Source organism: Rhineura floridana, chromosome 3, assembly GCF_030035675.1.
Source record: "Rhineura floridana isolate rRhiFlo1 chromosome 3, rRhiFlo1.hap2, whole genome shotgun sequence".
In the NCBI taxonomy this organism is placed as follows: domain Eukaryota; kingdom Metazoa; phylum Chordata; class Lepidosauria; order Squamata; family Rhineuridae; genus Rhineura; species Rhineura floridana.
In genome coordinates this window covers 171,747,196-171,770,378 of record NC_084482.1, presented here as the reverse complement: position 1 = coordinate 171,770,378, position 23,183 = coordinate 171,747,196, and the positions used below count along the sequence as shown (strand labels likewise).

General features: G+C 43.2%; 1 protein-coding gene across 4 annotated transcripts in view; it reads right to left on the bottom strand.

The window, feature by feature from the left end:
* The window catches only part of PDZRN3 (PDZ domain containing ring finger 3), a 284,005-nt gene that overhangs the window by 206,890 nt on the left and 53,932 nt on the right, over nt 1-23,183 (bottom strand). The window contains exons 2-3 of one of the 4 annotated variants that reach the window (XM_061618595.1): nt 11,948-12,043; nt 9,973-10,021 (exon numbers count right to left, since the gene is read on the bottom strand). The exons of 2 other annotated variants lie outside the window; for them this stretch is intronic. In XM_061618595.1, coding sequence (XP_061474579.1) covers nt 9,973-10,021; nt 11,948-12,027 — 129 coding nt within the window. In that variant the 5' untranslated portion in view covers nt 12,028-12,043. The remainder of the gene's footprint in view (nt 1-9,972; nt 10,022-11,947; nt 12,044-23,183) is intronic. One more of the 4 variants, XM_061618597.1, reaches the window with a different exon arrangement.

The window sequence follows — 23,183 nt, the reverse complement described above, 5'->3', positions numbered from 1 at the left end:
AGTCTGGGCCCCCTGCTGGCTGAAGGCCCGGTACATGAGTACCCTCTGTACCAATCTCCCAGCGCCCTGACACTGTGCTGTACCTCTTCTACTACCCCAAACTGCTGGGTGCTGCCCTCTTTGGTCTACTCTTAAACCTATTGTAGGTTCTGTCCTCAAACCCAGAGAGCTCTGCAACCAGATCTCATCCAGGTACCATTTCTATGACCTGGCGACTCTAATATTAATGAGTCTTTGCAAAATGAATATCGAACAGGATAGCAAGTCAAACTATGTGTGCATCTAGCCCTGTTTCCACCCCACCGCACCCCCAACTGCTAGCAGCTCTCTAGGGTCTCAAGCAGAGTTTTTCCCATCAGCTAGTAACTAATTTTTTTCTTCAAAGAAACAAAACAAAAACAAAACCCACCCTACCCAAAACTCTCCCGCAGATCCAAGGGACTGAACCTTCTAGATGCAACAAATATGTTCTACTACCCACTTGGCCATGACCCATCTAATGGTAAAGTTGTGACAGTTCTAGTCACATCCTTCAAAGCAGAGGCAACAGAACTGGGGAAATATATGGGAAAGATGTCCTCACTACAGAGGTTAGAGCGATTAATAATTGGGACAAGGGAAAAAATTGGCTTATAGCAGGGTAGGGAAGGATTTAAACAGCAGAGAGTCTAAAATCGCAGGGAACACCATATGATGCCAGCAAATTAATTGGCACACAAGGGGGTTAGATCGCAGATTTAAAGGAGGTATGGATGGCCCCAAAGAATATACAATAAAAATGAGAGAGATACTGAAAAAGTTCTATATACGGAAAGGCTAGAAAGGTGCCTTGCTGCATGTGGAAGGTATCTTCCTCTCACAGAAGTTTAAACCTTGTCCTAAATCCAAAGATACTCTTCACTTCCATGAGTTTGAAAACTGCAATAGAATATCCCCTTTATTTGTCTCTGATAGCTACTTTCTCTTCATTTACTGCTAGGTGGATCCAACGCTAAGACTCTGACTTTAGAAGAATGGCTTGGGGTGGAGGGGGAGTCATTTCGTCTTACTCCCCAGCACCAGCAGCAGTTGTTTTAAACTCAGATCATAGGACTGGATCCAAAGAACAGCAAGAAGAAAGAAATTGGCCACTAGCACAGTTTCAAGGACTTGGCAATCCAAATATAAAAATATATGCCATTTCCAAAAAGTTAATCAGGGTATTTTAAGAAACTATGACTCAGTGGTACAGCTAAAAAGCAACAGCAACAAGAAGCTCACAAAACATGAAAAACCACTATTACCTGCCCCCCTTCCCATGTCACTGTTATCCTTTGAAACTCACTGCCACAGAGCCAGTGTGGCACAGTGGTTAGAGTGTTGGACTATCACTTGGGAAACCAGGGTTCGAATCCCCACACAGCCATGAAGCTCACTGGGTGACCTTGGGCCAGTCACTGCCTCTCAGCCTCAGAGGAAGGCAATGGTAAACCCCCTCTGAGTACCGCTTACCATGAAAACCCTATTCATAGGGTCACCATAAGTTGGGATCGACTTGAAGGCAGGCCATTTCATTTTTCACCATATGCCAGGAAAATGGACAACAATATGAAGGTGAAAAAAGGGAGTAATAAATAATAACATCTTCCTGCAAAAGCCCTCTTGAAAATCAGCTGTCTGAAGCAAAAAGTGTGGTTCCTTGATTGGTTCAAATCATGCTACAGGGCTGGATGGTTGCAATAATATTCATATTTCCATTAAGTAAATTGTTTTGAAGGGGAAATAATCATTATTTCCAGCTATCTAAATTTAATTAATTTTCAGAAAATCTGGATCTGTGTGCCCATCTAAAATCAGCCACTAATGACTTATGAAATCATGGAGTTTTAGTTTATTTAGCAGGATTAATTGCTTATAACTTTTGATATCTTGGGGGAAAAGGTTTGCTATGTTGCTCTGTGCAAGATACTTTTGAAGGTTAAGATGTTAGTTGTCATCATGTATGGGAATACATCCCATTCTGTTATGTATTACTGTTGGGGAAGGGGAGGGCCAGCTACCTTAATTTTCCATCTCTGCAGCCAGACTCTCTCTAAACAATTTCCTGCGCCCGTTTTACGTTAGAGACTAAATTGTTGCTAATGCAGGAATTCAGTTAACCGCAACCGATAGACAAATACCTTTACTTATCACTAATGGATTACAACACTTGACTGCAAAAGCCATTTAAACCTTAAACAGAAGCATATTTTGCAACGTATGCTTACATCCACAAAATCACACAGCTGCTGCTATGGCAGATTTTTATTATGCCTGTGAGAAAAACTGCATTAACAATTTAGGAGTGCCACTTCATTTTGTTTTATGCTTGTTAAGTTTAAATTGCCAGTGTAGGACTTGTGTGAATCCTAAAATGTAAAACAGCTAAAAGAATTACTTGCATAGTAAATGCTTGTGTGGTAGAAAAATGTGTTAGCTACTCTGTATTTAAAAGCAAATATGAATGTACGTTAGTTATACGTATTGTGTTTATATTAGAGTCGCAAAGGGAGCCTCCAGTTGTGACCACAATTTCCCTCTGCAAAATTCTGGAAAACAACAGTTGTGACACCTTGTACTAAATATTTGCATTAGCACAATGCTACTGCAACACTGACATAAAATCAATGCTTGTGGTGCTTTACTGCATACATATCGATAAATATTCTCTGTTCTATGAATTTATGTGGCATTACAAGAAGTCTTAAGATCGCACTGTAGACATGTGCTGTGTAGGGGATGCGTGCTATATAGGCAAAGCGGGGGGGCGGCAGGGCAACACCTTGATCCAGCAGGCCTGGCCATCACTTGCATATTGCCTTCTGTAATGTGCCCCGGAATCCTTTGCAGCAAGTAAAAGCACAGCAGGTCTTCAGCTAATTAGGGAACAAATTCCATTTTTTGGTAAAGTAGGTAAAGTACAGTTGGAAGGAGTCTTCCGAGTCATCTAGTCCAACTCCCTGTTTGTTGAAAACCATTACTGTATTTGTATCCCATACTGCAGGTACTAAACTATTACATGAGATGCCACAAAGTTCCTGCATTATGTCCTATTTTATTTCCTATTTAAAATCAAAGCAGGTGCAAAGGCAGGGTTTCTGTAGGATGGTAAGCATGTTCAAATGACCCTGCTGCCTTTAGGCCACTTTGCAGGACTGTACTCAAGTAAAAAACTATTTATTTGAGCTTTTATACCAACTTCTACCAGTAGGCCCTACAGCAGTTTACATCAATAAAAATATAAAACAATGCAACAGAATAAAAATAAAATAAGAGTAAAAAGAATTCCATAAACCCAACACACAGAGGAAAAGAAAAAGGAAGCACTAAATACTTGATCAAGTCTATTAATAACTGTCTGTAAAAAACTGTCAATTGTTCATCTCATCCCATCCAAAAGCCTGCCAGAAGAGGTTTATCTTAATTTGTCCATTAAAAAGGTATAATGAAGTGGCCAAGCACCTCCAGTGAAAATTGTTCAAGGAGTACCCCCAAGCAATGTACTTGCCCCTTCAGAGACAATGCAACCCTGACCAGAACAGGCAATTCTGCCAAATCCCAGGCATGGAAACCACCCAGTCACAACACCGCCATCTTGTCTACATTCAACTTCACTTTACTGGCCCACATTTAGACCATCACCACCTCCATACACTGCTTCATGATCTGCACTTTCTCTCCTGGCACTGATGGCACAGAGAGATAGAATTGGGTGTCATCTGCACACTGACGGCTCTTTGACCCTAATCTCCTGATGATAGCTCCCAACTGCTTCATATAGATGTTAAACAGCATAGGTGACAAGACTGAACCTGTGAGACCCCACAGGATAATTCCCAGTCAACTAATGCTATTCTCTGAAACCATCACTCCTAGCTCCCTCAGGCAGTCCAGAAGAATACCACAGTAAATGGTATTCAAAGCAGCCAAGAAGTCAAGAGAACCAACAGTGTCACACTCTCCCTGTCCATCTCTCACACAGGTCATTGCCCAGGGCAACCAAGGCAGTTTCTGTCTCAAAACTAGGCCAGAAGCCTAAAATAGGTCTAGAAGTTCAGTTACATCCAAGCATGCCTGAAGTCCCACTACCACCTTCTCAAGCACCTTGCTGAAAAAGGAAACATTAGCAAATGGGCAATCCTATCACTACAGGATCCAGGGAAGCTCTCTTAAGGAAGGGGCACACTACAGACTTCTTCAAAGCTGGTGTTAAACCCCCTTCTGCAATGAGATATTATTATTACTCCCTGGATCCTCCTGGTCAGTCCCCCCCTCCCCCAGAAGAGCAAGGATTGAGAAAGCACATGGTGGGCCACAGCCGTTCAAGCAGATTGTCCAGATCATCAGGCTACAGTAATTAAAAATCAGAGCTTGGAAGATTACTTTCAAAAAGTAATAAATTACAGTTACAATTACTTGGCCCAAAAAAGCAGTAATTACTGTTACAATTACAGTTGCTCTGAAAGTAACTGATTACTTTACTTTTTCTCAAAAGTAATCACTACAATTACATTTCAGTTACTTTTTTAAAAAAACTCCTGCAAGGTGCTGGCCTTGGCTGCTGCACATCTAAGAAGCCTAAAACAATATTAAAAATAAACACACACACACAGGGGGTAGTAGAATAAAAAAATTTATCCATAAGATTAACATAATGGCATAACAGAATCTCACATCCCCCCAAGCAATGAAGATACCCCAACTCTTGAAATCAAATTTTACACTTGAAATGCTTTTATGTTTCTGTTATGTCTCAAAAGAACAAGATGCTCAAAGAGCATGTCAGACAAGGAATGTCTTTTTACAGTCATTACGTTGCCACTAGTACGTGAACAGGCGTTCTACTGCGGCGTTTGAAGGCATGCCTGTGTTGTGCTGCAAAAAACACCGCAGCACACGTGGAAAGCCATGGAGTGATGACACTTCCCTGCTGGGAGACCTCAGGTCCCTCACCAGTTCCTCCTCAGCAGTGTCCACTGCTGACTTCTTGTCCTGGGGCAGAAAGTTAAAGAAGTCATCTTCTAAGTCATCTCCTTCCTGGTCTTTATCTGAAGACTGATCATTGTCCTCATTAAGTACACCCATCTTTATTTCAGCTTTCAACAAGGCAAAGAGAGAGGATATGTTAACACATATATGTTAGGAAACCATCATCTGCTCTTAATTTCCTGATGCTTATCATGTCCCTTGGTTCAGGGTCCAGCCTGAGCCTGTGGATGATGACATGGAAGGTAGGAAGGTGACCAAGTCACCACACTCATGGGGCAGCACAGCAGACCCTTAAGGATTACCTGCAGCAACCCAAGGTTGTGATGAGGAGCCCCAGGAAGAAAAGGACCAGCCCCTGCCTACCACCTTAAGCCCTCTGATGCCTCCCTTGAGACAACATTTCCCTTGGAGTAATCCACCCAAAGGGCTTCCCTAACGTTCTTACTTGTTGGTATGGGTGGCGGCCTGACACGATTCCAGCCAATCTAGTTTGAAGCGAGGGTGTGGGCAGGCTGCCAGAAGAAGCCTCTTGTCCTCCCAGATAGCTGCAAACCGCTTTCTTAGGGCTTCGTGCACACCTCTCAGCAGCTGAAAACAGTATGTGTACCTCTCAGGTTTGTTTTCCAGTCCTTCTAACTTGCGGTCCAGATTGCAGAGCGTTAGTAGCAAATACCCCATGAACATGCCGTTCTCCCATTGCAGGATATCTAGGGACTGGGCTAGTGGCTCCATAATCTCTGTGTATTCCTGTACCACTTCAATCTCAGCAGCTGTGATCCTGGACAAGGAGCAGCGGTCCATTATGGCATGCATTTTTAGTGGCACAGTTGACAGGAGCTCATGTAGCTGCTTCAACGCATCAAAGGTGGAATTCCACCTGGTCTTATTCGGTACCTTCAGATACACACCACATTGCGCATGGATATACTCAGCAATCTGGGCTGACTGGTTCTGCTTGGACCACAACTTGCTGCACTTTCCCATCAAGGAACGAAACTGTTTCTTGAAAGGACCAAGAAGACTACTTTTGGAGGAGTCAGAAAGCATGGCCTCTATGTCTTGTGTTGCCACAAGGTTGAGGGTGTGGCTAGCACATCTCTGGTGTGGTGGTAAAACAAAATCCTCTCCTGAGTCTGCAGCTTCTTCCTCTGCCTCAGGTCCTGTGTCCAGGATCTCACAGATAGGCACAAACTCCACCTCAGCCTCCTCCTCCTCCTGGTTATCACCATCATCGTCACTGGTGCCTGCAGCTTCCACTGGTTCTTTGGCCATGAAAACTCTGAACGCTTTCACAAAGTTGGAGCCATTGTCTGTAGTAGTGCACATAACTTTGTTGTGGATCCTGTACTGCACATGTACATCATGCAGTGCTTTTGAAAGGACATCGTATGTATGGCGCCCCTTCAGACGCTTACAAGCCAAGGCCCCGACCTCACGTTTCAGGGTAGTTGGGTTGATCCAGTGGGCTGTTACCCCAAAGTAACTCTTCTTGCCATTGGTCCAACAATCTGCAGTGGTTGCTATATATGCCACAGCACCCATTCGGTTTGCAAGAGTTTCTCTCATGTGGCATGCTCTCTTCTCAATTCTGTCTCTCAGAGTCTTGGCACATATGATGGTGAGATCTTTGGGGAGTCCAATGCGAACCAGATTAATGAATGATGGTTTGTCCACAGTCTGAAGTGGTAATGTCTCCTCTACAATGAAATCAATGATTCTCCTGTCGAGATTGCTCTGGGTGACAGGCTCCCTGCCAGATCCCCACCTCTCAAGGGTTGTCTGCTGCTGCTTCAGCTTTTTGGGAGGAGGGGTGTCATGCATTGGTTCAGGAAGGCCACGTCTCCTTGCCTTTATTGCTTCTTCAATTGCTCTCAGCTTCTCAGGGTGTGCCCTCTGAGGAAGAAGAACAAAGCATGAATCCAAGAAAAAATGGAAGAGGAACTTCACAATTTAAACATAAATAGACAATGGACACTCTTGGAGGACCAGCATGACAAAGGCTTACCTCAAAATGTTTCTTCACATTGGATGAGGAGGAAACAGCTGATCTCAGATTTTTGATCCTTGGAAGGCAGTAATTGCATCGTACAACAACATTTTTCCCACTCTGGCTCACAAATGTACAAGCTTTCTCAAAGCCAAACCATGGTACTTGCTGTTCTGCAGATGTGGCTGTGGGCAACTGGCACTGCTTCATGCCCTCCTCCTCCTCATGCACAGGGCCTCCTTTCTGAACCTCACTTTCTAGTTTTGCCTCCTCAGGATCAACAAGCTATGACTCAAGTGGCCGCACTAACTGACTGCTGCTCTCAGCAGCAAAACCTGCAACAGGCGTCTCTGTAATAAACAAGAGATAATGCTCCTATATGGGTGAACTTCAGCTGTGATGTGCCCCCATCTCTTCCTCATGCTGCAAGATCCCCCAGTCAGAGTGGAAGTAAGCAGGTCGATAGCACAATTAAAAGAGATCCTATTTGCATCATTTTTGCTCACTGAATAACCCTGCCTGGGCCAGTCTAACCTACTATCTCACAGGGTTGTTGTGAGAACAAAATGAGACTAGGGTTCAAATCCCCACATAGCCATGAAGCTCACTGGGTGACCTTGGGCCAGTCACTGCCTCTCAGTCTCATGAAAACCCTATTCATAGGGTCACCATAAGTTGGAATCAACTTGAAGGCGGTACATATATTTTTTATTTTGAATATGATGATTATGATAATAAATATGCAGCATTTCAAATTAATTCTGTATGAGAAGCATTCCATGCCAAGCTTGGAAAACCAAGGATGAGGTATAAAATGTAGACAAAAATACTTTTGACAAAATGCCGTTTATCTTTTATATCTATATCTATAATTAGCAATACAGCTGAATGATGTATGTAAAGTATTTTTTCTTTCCCTTTTCTTTTTTATTAATATTTTAGTACTACTGCTAAAGTTCTGATGAAAGAATAAAGCATTCATTAGCCAAATTCAAATGATTAGAACACATCACATAAATTCCACTGAAGTTGGAGTTTTTGCCATAGAAAATGAAAAAAAATATAACCTATGATAGCCCAATAGACAATCAGAACTAATATAAAACCCCATTGCTTCTCATTTGCAAATCTAAGGTAACTCTAGATCATGTGAGTTCAGGTGATGCATGTTATGTACATTTGTATAGATATTAGCAGAGATTGTCAACAGTCTATCTCTCTCTGGGACTGGGAATCTCTCTCTTTCTCACAGAACATGAGTTTGAGAGCGAGGGAGTGAGAGGAGGAGCTGCAAGGACCCTACTTCTCACCTCATGTCTGCCAAGAACAAAAAAATCAGCCTTAAGCCATTTATTATACGCCTAATGATTTTTTATTTTTTTTATTCTTATTATTATTATTATTATTACTACTGAGACACTTTTTGTCCCACATACAATTCAGTCTTGTGATTAAACAGGACAAAAATACAAATAAAAAGAAAGATGGAGTTCAAATAAATATACAATAAAAAGCTAGCCGGCATTTTAAAAGGCAGGAGTGCTCTGTCTGGATAAATACAGCACACAGCTATGCATGGGAACAAGGGGGAGAGTTCAAAAAGGGGGGGAAGGAAGAGAAGTAGGCCAGAGCTTGGAAAAGTTACTTTTTTGAACTACAGCTCCCATCAGCCTAATCCAGTGGTCATGTTGCCTAGGGCTGATGGGAGTTGTAGTTCAAAAAAGTAACTTTTCCAAGCTCTGAGTAGGCCGAAGTTTCGGAAGTGCCTTGTGATTGATGGAGGGGGCGGCAGAGGCAAGGAGAGGCATTGGGGGGGCAGAATGGTGCCAATGGGGAGGGCAGAACAGTGCCGTAGGGGGGGTGGGGGGGCAGAACGGTGCCGCGGGGGGGCACACACACACACACAAATCATCATCACTCACCTCCACAGCTCTTTGCCATTCTGCTGCTGCCTTCTCCTCCGTTGTCCTTGCCCTGGCTTTTTCCTCCGGCGTCTATTTTGTCCTCTCAGACGCTAGCAGGCCCTGCCTATTCACCTCTTCCCTCGTGCATCCTAACACAGATCACGAGGGAAGAGACAGTCTGCGCAGAGGTCCAATCAGTGTGAGGCACATGTCTTGTGTTAACCAATCACAGCCAGGAGCTGTCTTCCCCTTGTTCCCGCCCCCAAGTAACGTGCAACCTAACGTGGAAACGTTAAAGTTGCAGCTGAAAAGTAGGGAAATTACTAGTCGTTCTGTTACTTGCCAAATGTAATGGAATTACCCACTCGTTATTTAAAATTGTAACGAATTACAAGTAACTCGTTAAAAATAACGAGTTACTCCAAAATCTGTTAAAAATGATCCAATAACATGGCACCAGCTAGTGCTCTGGACACCTCCCTAAAATGTGTCCTAACTGTTGCATCTAATTTCGAACAATTCTAAGCAATTTTACCCTCAAAATGCCTATCAAATTTGTCACAGCAGACCTGCAATGAGATAACCACCTCCTCCATCTTGATAGATCCAACAAGCCCATTCACCACCTAGAAAAGTTCTGCAAGACAGCTACTTCAGGATGCCATGGTTGTGCAGAAGTAAGCATTCTTTGCTGCCCATCACCACATGGTAAGGCACAAGATGTGCTCCAACCTGTGTTCAATCAGGTTCATTCTGGGATTTTCACCACTTGCGCTCTAGCTGTCATCTTTCTTGCTTCATTGCTCAGAGCTCCCCAGTATACCAAGGACATGTCCAGATTCTGCAATAACAGAAGAAGTCCCTAGGAGCTATCCCATGCAGACCCCTTTCCATATTGCTGTTCCACAGCAAACTAGTAAAGTGCATGGTGAACACTTTAAAGTGCAAAATAATTCTGAGAGACTGAAACCTGAGCACAAAGACGGTACTCAGTAATATCTCCAAAGTAACCATCTCATGCTTATGACAGTCAGAGCACATGACATAATGTCCAGCCTACCACCCAGGACTCACCATTAGGCTGCAGATGACTTGTATATAGGAAGTCCTGTATATAGGAAGTCTGTTGGAAAAAAGCAACCCTGTGACATAAAAATCTATCAGTGTTCTTTTTTCTTTTTTTAAAATCAAATTAACATTTGTTTTGCTTCCTTGTTCATATCCTGCTAACCTCTTCTCTTTTTTCCTAGCAAACTTAAGAGCTTGTGGTTTTTACGTTTTGTCCAAGGATGCATGTTTTTCTCTGCATATACAGGGAGATAATTGAGGGGGAAAACAGGAATAAATTATGCACTCATAGCACCTACCTGATCCAATGCACTTGTAAAGTACTTTTGTTAAGATCAGACAGGACTCTCTCTCCAGAACAACACACATGCACTATATTGAGAATAATGATGGAATAATACAGGATCCCCTCTTGTGCATCAATCAGTGAATGCCTCAATCTAAAACCTGCAGGAGTTGATCCTGTATTGTGCTTCCAAATTTCCCACTCGTTTTATTTGGAACTCAGTGTGTGCATATATGTGTTTGTAAAGAATGCCTGAGCAAACCAATAACAAGCAAACAATATCGTCTATGCTTTTGTACTGTTAATTTTTCTCACACCACTCGTAGACTTCAGGCACAAAAAAATCAAACTGAATAATTTGATATGGCAACATGTGGTGTATGCTTGGAATCTGCTGGCAACTAATCAACTCCCATTTTTTGCAACTTCCAACACCGATCCTTCTTCTCAAAGTCATAATTACCACAAAGTGACAAATGCCATACAGTTGACTAAACGCTACGAAATAAGATGCTGGTCCACAAGATTTGAAAACAAACTATACATGCAGTAACAGAATCCTGTTTTATTTGTTAAAACATGTGTGTTTAAATACAGATTTAATTAAATGGGAAGTGAATTGAGATAGGAAAGTGATTTTAAGATGATAATTTCTATATAGTACTGGCTTGGTTCAAAGTGCCTTTTCCATAGCTCTGGCTACCTCGCCAACTATAGCTGTTCCTGGACTGAGACAGCCTGGCATAGCAATCCATACCCTGGTAAACTTCCCAATTAGATTCTAGAAATGAGCTCTACCCAGGGCTACCCTTGAAGATAGTTCAGAAGCTGCAACAAATGAAGAATGTAGCTGCCAGAGTGTTGAGCGGTACAGCTTATCAAAATCATATAACATCAGCTCTATGAGATGTGTACTGGTTGCCTGTATACCGTTGATCCCAATTCAAGGCACTAACACATAAAGCTGTATACAACTTAGGACCCAAACACTTGAAGAAGCACCTCTCCCTATATGAGCCTAACTGAGCCCCTGGATTGGAAAGGATGCCCTTCTGGAGGTCCCATCATTAGCTGTGGTACATTGTGTGATGACTCAAGATAGAGCCTTCTCTGTGCTTGCACCCCACTTATGGAACTCCCTCCTCTCAGAGGTATGGCTGGTGCCTTCACTGTATAGTTTTTGCCATTGGCTCAAGATATACCTCTTTATCTAGGCCATTGGGGATGGCTGATCTGCTATGGACAGTTGTAAGTGAGCAGTGCCTGTTTGTTGTATGATTTGGTTTAGCTTTAATTTCTTATATTGTGTTTTTATGGTTTTAATATACAAGTGGCTATGGTTGGAAACTGCTCTGGGAGCACATCTGATGAAGGGCAATGTAGAAATCAGATCATATACATAAAAAGACAAATAAACTGAGGTTTCACATACAGAGCTTTGCAACAGTAGTCAGAATCCCTGACCAATGCTGTCATATTACTGGATTACAAATAGTACATTGTAATTTCATTCTGTATGATATTTTGAAACTCAAAATCAATTATTGTAAGGTGATACTGGTTTTATACTGGCAAATGTTTGTAAGAAACATAAAAAACTGAAACACGTTGCTTGCATAAGTATTCAATCCCTGTGCTGTGGAAGCTCCCAGTTTACACAGATGAAAGAAATTGCCTTATCAAGGACACAATTACCTTAACACTGGCCTCCATCTGTGAACCATCAAAGTTGCTGTCACATTGTCAGGATAAAACCCCCACGATTGAAGGATCATTAGTCAGGCTGTGGATCTGAAGGAAAATGAAGACCAAAGAGCATTCTACAGAAGTGAAAGATCATGTAACATAAATGAATAGATAAGAAAAAGGGTACAAAATAATATCTAAGTGTTTGAATATCCCAGTGAGCACAGTTGGATGAAATCAGGAAGTGGAAGCTGCATCACACCACCCAGGCACTGCCTAGAAAAGGGCCTGAGTGTGATCCTGTATCTTTAGGAGAAGAGAAAGTCAGCCAAGTGCAGGTGTTCTTGCATCCCTGTAATGGGAAAAACCACAAGGTGGAATTCTTCCTTCCACCTGCATAACTTTTAAAGATACAGAAGACCTCTTGGAAGCCGGGCCTGGCAACCAAGAGGTCTTCTGTATCTTTAAAGGTTGTGCAGGGAGAAGGGAGAATTCCACCTTGTGGTTTTTCTCATTACAGTGTTGCAAGAACACCTGCACTTGACTGACTTTCTCTTCTCCGAAAGATATAGGATCATTCTCAGGCCATGATCCTGGCAACCCTAAACAGCATCAGTGCCAGTTATATCTCAGAGGGAAGGGAGTTCCAAAAGCAGGGTACCACTACAGAGAAGACCTTATCCCATGTCACAGCACAGTGAGCTTCCCCCAGTGGCAAGACCTCAAGAAAGGCCTGCCTTGCACACCTTAACACATAGGTAGGCTGGTATAGGAGAAGTACACCTTCAGACAGTGCTGACTAGTGTCTATCAGAACTGGGGGGATGGAAAGCAAGCTGCCTAACAGTAGACAGAGCACCCGCACTTGGCTGACTTTCTCTTCTCCTAAAGATACAGGATCAGTCTCAGGCCCTAAACCCAGAAACCCTATTCCCAATCTCTATGTATGGATGTGAACGTTGGACAGTGAAAAAAGTGGATAAGAGAAAAATCAACTCATTTGAAATGTGGTGTTGGAGGAGAGCTTTTGGACTGAGAAAAAGACAAATAACTGGGTGTTAGAACAAATTAAACCAGAACTGTCACTAGAAGCTAAAATGATGAAACTGAGGTTATCATATTTTGGGCACATCATGAGAAGACATGATTCATTAGAAAAGATAATAATGCTGGGAAAAACAGAAGGGAGTAGAAAAAGAGGAAGGCCAAAGAAGAGATGGATTGATACCATAAAGGAAGCCACAGACCTGAACTTACAAAACCTAAACAGGGTGGTCCATGGCAGATGCTGTTGGGGGTTGCTGATTCATAGGGTCGCCATAAGTCGTAATTGACTTGAAGGCACACAATAACAACAACAACATTTCACTGAATAAACCAAATCCTGTGAAGTGAGTGGCTTTCTTTATTATTGTCCTCAGCTGTTCTGATTATCATCAAGGACAATAGTTAGGAGTACCCATAACTCAAGGGCATGCTATTTATACTGCAGTGTCCAGATGGGATGTCTAGTTCTAACAGGTGCTTATTAGGAAGGCAAAGGCTATAGGTCAGCTCCGGGCTACAAAATCAAATAATCTGTTTACTCTCTGACCCCTTTACGGACCATGAAAACAGAAGGGTGAAAATGCAGAACTCAAGTTACAACATGAAACTTGGAACCAACAGTGTCACACTGATCCATCATTCACATTCTATCATTAGTCTGGCATACTTTCATACCGCAACCAATAGTCAAGCCAGCAATCTATCAAGCACTGGCATTATTCACTATGTTTTGTTTCAGGGGGGGCTTTGAGGGCAGCAGAGAGATTATGATCTGCTGATACCTATTCACCCAACCATTTTATAAGATAAAGACTTCCCCATGATTTTGGCATATGCAAAGATCATAACACGCTATTTGTTAGGTTCAGACTGAATGCATGTCCCATTTCAATCAATGGCACAACTAAGGCTGCAATCCAATACACACTTACCTGGGAGTAAGTTCCATTGAACCCAACGGAGCTTACATCTAAGTAGTCATGTATTGGATTGCGGCCTTAGTCATGACTTAGTTTGCACTGAAATCAGTGAGACTTAAATTAAGTGCAACTAACTTAGACTGGGGATACAGTCCTTTTTCTTAGGATCTTCTGCCACAAGTTAGTGAATCAGGATGTAGGGATGGCATCACGTGTATTATGAGCTTTCACAAAAAACTAACACAATGTATGTAAATCCTCTTTTTAATTTACATAATAAGACCACTCTCATCCATGACTTGATTGTGGATGAAGGTGCCAATTTGGTGTGTATTACCGAGACCTGGGTGGGTGAGCTTGGAGGGGTTGATCTGACCCAGCTTTGCCCACCTGGATACTCACTGCAGCACCAGCACAGGCTGCAGGGACACGGGGGAGGAGTTGCTGTGGTCTACAGAACTTCCATCTCTGTCACCAGGAAACCACTCTGTCTTGGAGCTGGCTGTGAAGGCCTGCACCTGGTGTTGGGCCGAGGAGACAGTAAACTAGGGTTGCTGCTGGTGTACTGTCCACCCTGCTGCCCAGCAGCTTCTCTGACTCAGCTGTGGCGTTGGAGGAGCCCAGAATGATAGTGCTGGGTGATTTCAATGTCCATGCTGAGGCTGCCTCTAGTGTTCCGGCTCGGGACTTAATGGCCTCCATGATGACCATGGGGCTGTCTCAACTTGTTACTGGCCCAATAAATAGGGCAGAGCACACCCTCGACTTGGTTTTTGCTCCAGATGGTCTGGAAATAGTGGGGGTGGATGTCACCCCATTGTCATGGTCAGATCACTTCCTGGTGAAGTTTAGACTTATGGCTCTGATCCTTCCTTGCAGGGGTGGTGGACAGATTAAGATGGTCTGCCCCCGGAGCCTAATGGAATCCACTGGGTTCCTGAATGCCCTGGGGGAGTTCCTAGTAGATAGAGCAGGTGACCCTGTTGAAGCCCTTGTCATGCTGTAGAACAGCGAGGCGCGTCGGGCTCTCGACACAGTTGCCCCCAAGCGCCCTCTCCGGCACTGTGCAGCCCGGCTTGCACCTTGGTACACCAGTGAGCTAAAGGCAATGAAACAGGCTGGACGACGGCTAGAGTGCAAGAGGCCAAAGACGTGTTGTGAGGCTGATCGGGCATGAGTAAAACATCGTAACCGTGCCTACTGTGTGGTGGTGAGAGCGGCGAAGAAGGCCCACTTCTCTGCTTCCATTGCATCCTCAAGTAGCCGTCTGGTGGAGCTTTTCCATATTGTCAGGAGTCTGTTGACATCAACTCCAGGAAATGGAGTCTTAGACTCTTCAGACTGTGAATTGTTTGCAAGACACTTTGAGGGTAAAGTTGCTCGCCTCCGTAGCAGTCTTGATGCCCCATCCACATGTACTGTAGACCCCAATGAGGTGTCCAGTGCAACATCTGCTGCAACTTCTTGGGAACGGTTTCAGTTGATGCGGCCTGATGACGTGGACAAGGTGCTTGCGATGATGTGGCCAGCAGCGTGTCCTCTCAACTCTTGCCCTGCTTCACTTCGCTTATTAAAGCTTGCCAAGGGGGTCTGGCTGAGTGGATTCAGGGTATGGTCAACGCATCATTGCGAGAGGGAGTGGTTCCAGTTACCTTGAAAGAGGCAGTGATTTGACCACACCTGAAAAAGCCCACCCTGGACCCATTGGTTTGTGACAACTACCGACCATAACTCCCTGGTTATGGGACTGAATTGGCCTTGGTCTGTTGGGCTGTGACCCACAGGCATTACTGTCTCTAGTTGTTTTCCATAAAGCCTGCAAGTTTGGAGAAGTAACTGTTATCTCCTGGCCTGAGAGTGAGCAGACATCCAAGGCCAGAGGTTGTCATGGTAACGTGAGATAGCAACTGGGAAAGTTCTAACAGAGTCTGTAAGTTGTGTCTTCTGTATATTGCCTGTGAACTGAGAGGTTGTCTTCTGTGTTTACCCCCAGAAGGGGGGGGTGACTGAAGAAACTCTACATGTATTTACTCTTAAGCCTGGTGGCCCTAATGTCTTAATAAAGACTCTTAACCTGATCTAATGCATCTGAGAAGTTTCTTGATCAACTTAACTCCAAAGTAACGTATGCTGTGTCACGGAAGAACCGCCACCATCAACATGGTCGCCCTGATGAATGATCTTTATCAGGAGAAGGACAAGGGGAGTGAAACCCTGTTACTCTTACTTGATCTCTCAGCGGCTTTTGATACCATTGACCATGGTATCCTTCTGGGCCGACTTGGTGAGATGGGCATTGGAGGCACTGTTTTACAGTGGTTCCGATCCTATCTCCAAGGTCATTCTCAGATAATAGCATTGGGTGACTGTCTTTCGGCCTCCTGGCAGCTGTGCTGTGGGGTGCCACACGGTACCATCTTGTTGTTATTTACACAACCTGTAAAGATATTTATAGTGCAATCCTACATTTATTTATTCAGAAGCAAGTCCCAATGTATTCAGTGGGGCTTACTTAAACAGGGACAGAACTGCAACCTCAAGTGATAAGCAACTTCATTCATGCAACCCAAAATTCAGAATCATGCCACTTTAAGCTGTATTGCAACTATTTATACTTGTTTTTATGGTTATTGGATTTTAAAGGGGTTTCTTATTGTGAGCTGCCTTGGTTTCCATACTGCAACCCTACCTCACAGGGTTGTTGGAAAGACTCCCATACACACACACACACTGGAGATGTAAAAATACATACACCCCATATAACAGTTTATTGTCAAAACCAGTTGAACATTGCAGAACATTAAAAAAATAAAATCAGTATTAGTTCCTTGCATAATAAAAACAGTGATACCTAAGTATGCCCTGCCTAATTGCTTTAAAAATAGGATTGGAGGGGGAGAGAAAGATATACAACACAAACACAATTCTTTCCTGTGTTCGCTCAAAAGTCCCATCAATTTACAGCACAATCCTAACCATGTCTGCTCAAAAGGAAGTCCTATTGAATTCAATGGGGTTTACTCTGGGTATGTTTACTCTGGAAAGCAAGTACTGGATTAAAGCTTCAATTTGGGAAGTTTGCAAAACACTGCCCTCTTCAAAATTTAAACCAGTCTGACTCTTACACACAAGAAAAAGACTGGTAGCTTACTTATTCAATCTGTGAGATGTTCAGAAAAGCAGGAAAAAGCACATTTTTCTGAGCCTTGGGCCAGTCACTGCCTCTCAGCCTCAGAGGGAGGCAATGGTAAACCCCTGTCAGCTTCAGTGCTGGGCAGTAACGAAGCAGCCAGCAGTTAGCTGGGCAATAAATCAGTCAAAGCCAGGCAGATAACAGAGGTCGGCTGGCAGAAGAAAGGCTTGACAAACTAACCAGTAGCAGTGTCCAAGAGCATTGTTCAGGTAGGGAAGCAGGGCTCAGAAAGCCAGAGGTCCAGTCCAAATGTCTAGAGACTAGCAACAGCATTATACACGAGGGGTCACAACTGACATTGTAGTCAGCAGTCTGCTGCAGCCATGAACTGCCTTTTATAACAGACTCCCTAAGCCAGGTGCCCGTGATTGTCTCCCAGCTGCTCAGAGCTGCTTGTTCTTAAACGACCCGACCTCTTCCTTCGTTGCTGTGCTACTCGCTGGCATCTCCTTTCTGCAGGGGGGAGGGGAGCCTCCTGTTCATGCCCAGAATCCAACTGAGGGGCTTCAGCCAGGTCCTGGACATTCTCCAGCTGGGGAAGAGCCAGAGTTGTGTCCTCAGGGGTTCCACTAGTTCCTTCTCCTGGGTCTGCCAACTCTGCCTCTTCCTCTTCCTCCAAGTCCTCTGAAGGGGCCATGACACTTGTCCCCCATGCTGTTTAACATCTATATGAAGCCCTTGGGAGCAGTCATCAGGAGATTTGGGGCGAGTTGTTAGCAGTATGCTGATGATACCCAGCTCTATTTCTCCATAACATCTGAATGGGGAGAGGATGTGCAAGCCCTGGACTGCTGCCTGGACTCGGTGGTGGGCTGAATGAGGGCCAATAAACTGAGTCTGAATCCTAGCAAGACTGAGACGCTGTGGGGTGGTGGTTCCCGAGTTCGGATTATTGGTCAGTTGCCTGCTTTGGATGGGGTCGTACTCCCTCTGAAAGAGCAGGTCTGTAGCCTGGGGGTGCTCCTGGATCTATCTTTGTCACTAGAGGCCCAGCTGACTTTTATGGCTAGGAGTACACAATATAGGAAATGGACCTTTAGTGTGGCGGCACCTACCCTGTGGAATTCCCTCCCCTTGAATATTAGACAGGCTCCATCTCTGTTATCTTTTTGGCGCCTTTTGAAGACTTTCCTTTTTCAACAAACCTTTTAGGTTGAGACCTATCCCAGTCTACATCTATGTCATTAAACAATTCTGACATATTAATGTTTTTTAATAATGTTTTTAACCCTTTTTAAGGTTTTTTTTAAAATGTTTTTAATGCTGTTTTGTTTTAATGTATTTTAAGATCTGTTTTTATGATGTTTTAAAGTGTTTTAGTGCTTTGTTTGCCACCCTGGGCTCCTGATGGGAGGAAGGGCAGGATACAAATCAAATAAATAAACAAACAAAAAACAAGGATATACTAGGCCAGCCTCTCCCAACTAGTGGGCCATGAGATGTTGTTGAGCCACAATTCCCATCTTTCCTGACCATTGGCAATTCTGGCTGAGGCTGATGGGAGTTGTGGTCCAACAACATCTGGTGGCCCACTAGTTGGGAAAGGCTGTGCTAGGCATAATATGAAAACTAGCCTTGGGTTTTGTTTCTTAGACACAGGGCTGGTCAAGATATAATGCCAAACCTTGGTGTGGTACCACATGAAGGTCTCTTATATTTATATCTCCCCTCCTACAAAAGGTATTGGCAAAGGCCTGCTGGATTCACATGCTCGCTGTTCCTCCTGTACATCTGAATTCCTCCTTAGGGTTGCCAGGTTCAGGGCCTGAGACTGATCCTGTATCTTTAGGAGAAGAGAAAGTCAGCCAAGTGCAGGTGTTCTTGCAACCCTGTAATGGAAAAAACCACAAGGTGGAATTCTCCCTTCCCCCTCCACAACTTTTAAAGATACAGAAGACCTCTTGGAGGCTGGGCCTGGCAACCAAGAGGTCTTCTGTATCTTTAAAAGTTGTGGAGGGGGAAGGGAGAATTCCACCTTGTGGTTTTTTCCATTACAGGGTTGCAAGAACACCTGCACTTGGCTGACTTTCTCTTCTCCTAAAGATACAGGATCAGTCTCAGGCCCTGAGCCTGGCAACCCTATTCCTCCTCTCTTCATTTACCACAAGCCAGGGAGGGAGGGAATCACACTGTTTGAAGGAAGAAGGCAACACATGAGCTTGATATTCCCTCAAGACTTGTTCAGACTGAGTCTAAATCAGCACGCTAAAAGAAGAGGTGTCATGGCTTTTCTTAGCTCCTTGCAGCATGAAAGTGTTCCAATATTCTGAGTTTTATCATGGCTACTTTAGTAAATGTTTCAAAGAATACAGATTGAGAGTAGAACACACAAATATGGGGAGGGAGAGTTAGCAGGGCTTTGGGGGCTGACATAGTCCTTCAACAGGCTAAGATGGAATGGCTGGAGAGATGTTCCAACATGCTGAAAGAAAAACAGAAAAGACTGTAGACAAGGAACCTGAATGAATCGAGGGAATGTATGACCTTTTCCAGCTCTTCTTTGTGTTATTTAGACCACTGACAGCCTGATATGTGCTATACATACACCAGCACGTAGAAAAACCTTGGATCTAACTTTACCACTACAGATTTCTAAACATCCAGTCTGGATTGAAACTATCCAGCACCCCTCTTTGTAAATGCAGTCTTAGACCTAAGCACTCCAAAGTTAGGATTTAATAAAATGGGATGATAGTTTATAGATTAAGGCCAAAGGGAACTTCTGACGTGCAAATGACTAAAATCTACAATATCTCTCTACACCATCTTCAGATAATCCATACTGCAATGTAAAAACATACCAGTAGATTATACATCTTTAAGACCATAACATCTTAGCCTCCCTTTTAAATCCCCAAATTTGATACAGCTTCCCTTCCAACTGAGAAAATTCCCATTTCCAGGTACTTGTTAGAAACAGCATATGCTGAAATCCTTCGAAGTGTATCTCCCCCTGCTTCAGAAATTGCTGCCATTTGTTATGAAACTTGTCCTGAGTTGTCAAGCATACCTTTTCAATCAAAGCAACAGCTGCCAGACTGATATAGCCAGAACAAGAATGCTTGAATGGTTACATACCCTGGTTTATCTCAAAAGAGGACAGGTCTTGGTCCCAAAACACCATAGAAAGCAATAGAAATGAAGTGACTCAGTATTAATCAAACTTAATGCAATGAAGTGGAGCAATGAAACAATGTTTTGTAGGAATTTTACTGGAGTGAACAGGAGAACAAAAAATTATGAAGGCTAGAAGTTTAAAAGCATTCTTTATTATTTCTAAACTATCTGCTTACTTTACTGTTGCTGAGCCAGAATAGACATAATGCTGGTTCCCATTCAGGGCCAGCGCCAGGCATGACTGGGCACCAGACTGACCCAGCCCTACGGCGCCATAGCCCAACACCCCCCTGATACAGGCAGCACAGACCTAATAAGCCTGCCCGAGTGCCCCACCTACCTCTCATGTCGTGTGAAGGACATGCACGCATAGCATGCATGCCCAGCATCAACCAAGATCGAGAGGGAGCATCGGCCCCTTAGGGAAGCCCCTGCTGCCATCATGGGTGATGGCAGGCATGCGCACACAGCGCACATGACATTCACACTGACAGGAGAGATAGGTGGGGTATGTGTGTGGCCGTTTTGAAGTCTGTGTTATCTGTATTGGGGTGGTGCCTGGGAGCTCCATCTCCGCGATCTGCGGCGGTTGGATTGCATGGCCTGACCCTGGCACAGATCATGGAATGGGAGCACCATCCTCCCACCCTAAGGAGGGGCCCTTCAAAGGCCTCTCTGGGCCACAAGGACCCTCGGCCAGGGCCCAATCTGGCCACCCTCTGGTGCTGTCCCTGTTCCTATTTAATCACAAGCAGGAGCTATAGGATCACACAGTCCCTATTGGGTACAATTTTTCCTCCTACCACAAAGCCAATAACTTCAGAAATGGCTAACCATGATTCTCATTTAAACAGGATTTGAAATCAACCACTATTTAATTAAATCACCACCAGCACACAAGTATTTCTGTTTATAACACCCACACAAACCACAACAGCTAACTGAGACAGTACAAATTGGACCATTCATCTGATATCAGACAAGAATGCTTGACTATATAGAGTCCACTGCAGGGTATGCAATCTTTCCCTTGAGCCCATCTACTGTTTCACTGAGCTACAAAGAGAATGGGAACATTCCAAGTACACAATGTGTTTTTGATAACAGCAGCTAAATTTCACTTGGCTTCATGATCGAAATGATATTTATATTGTATTACTGATACTGACAATTTTTTTCACACACACATGCATATATATCTGGAGCTGGAGAGAGCATTTTAAATGATGTTGGGGAATATGTAATATATTGTGTGCTAATGATTTTGATTGCCTGTTACTCTGAAAAGAATATGTAAGTGAAAATTAGTGGCTATATTTGAAATGAGCAATTAATGAAATGTTGGCTAATGTATGGTTCTTTTGTCAGTGAAAAAAATATTTAAATAAAGTACTTTTAAAAAAAAGACTCTTCAAAACCTATGTAAACAAGCAGGAGCCAATACTCGCATGTTCTTGTGCAAGCATGATAAGACAATAAGTTCAAATTTACCTTATGGCATGAATGAAATTAAGAAGGGAAGCCTTCCCATTAAAATGTTTAGAAACAAATCCCCTGCCAACAAGAAGCTAGTGCCCTAGGAAAATATTTACCACTTTCGTCTTCATTTTTAAAATAATACATATTAATGCAATTCTGCAGTATCCCATAAATACTGTGGCTCTGTTCCAATACCACATTGAAGTATGACTTGGCTAACTAAGGCCTTTTTTTTAAGTAACGTTTTTGAATATGTTTTGTTTTAATGTGTTTTAAAGTTTGTTTTTTGATGTTTTAATGTTTTTGGTGCTTTTCTTTGCCGCCTTGGGCTCCTGCTGGGAGGAAGGGCGGGATATAAATCAAAGAAGAAGAAGAAAAGTTTAGAACCCAAACAATATTTAAGCTTCCAAACACAAGAGGCAACCATAATTTGGAATCCACTTTCATTTTCCATCCTCACAGCATTCAGCTTTACAAGCTCATCAGTTCACTTATCTCTCCACATTCCAGAACTCTCTGGATGTGGAATGATAGCAGTTCAGATGTCACACCAAACCACAGTAAACTTTCTTCACCAGGATTTGGCTTGATGTCTGAACTGAACCAGCCCCTCTTATTTTGAACTGTACCAGAGACAGAATGTAAGTTCTGGAATAACACTACTTTGATAGCACATACTCTAGCCATGAGTGGCGTGGAGGATGTGTGAAAAATCCCACACATGGAAACAGCAAATGCTATTTATCCTAATGCCATAGTTGTAGGAAATAACAAGCCAGTTGCAGAGCTGTCAGATATTTGACACTTCCCACATAAGCAAGAGAGCATTTACATGTGTTACTATATGATGCTGCAGTCCATGCTATGCACATTGTCCTGACTCATTTCTTTTCATGCCTAACAGTTAAGATCCTGTTGCTCTAAGAAGGAATACTAATTTAAAAAGTAAACATTGGCAACCTCTTGGACACTACTACCATTTCACTTTTTATTTACAAATACTGCACTTGAAAGTACATTTTAATTATATTTGAAAACCTTCAGTGATATGCTTGGGAATACCTATTCATGCAAAATCATGACCAGGACATACATGGTCCACAGGCCACATGCTCTCCCACCAAGCACAGTTAGAAACTTGGGAATCCCCCAATTCTTTTTTATTACAGAAATTAACTAAACAAGTGTTTAGTCCTACATATCTAAAAGAGATACATTTTTTTGAAGAATACAAGGGGGGAAGAATAAGGAATTGTTTCCTTTAGTGGCTTTGTATTAGCAGAATAGCTTCCACTAGTGCAAGGCAAGGCACCCCATTTTCACTAATCTTCTCCACCAAATGCAGTATTCTATCTCATATTCCATAGCGCTACAGAGGGTTTCCCAATCCTCAAAAGAAACTTTTGTGGGGCATGGACAGGGGGATTTTACTGGCTAGGCGGAACAGGCAAAATCCAGATGCCCTGCTTGCACAAGCATAAGTGCAAAGC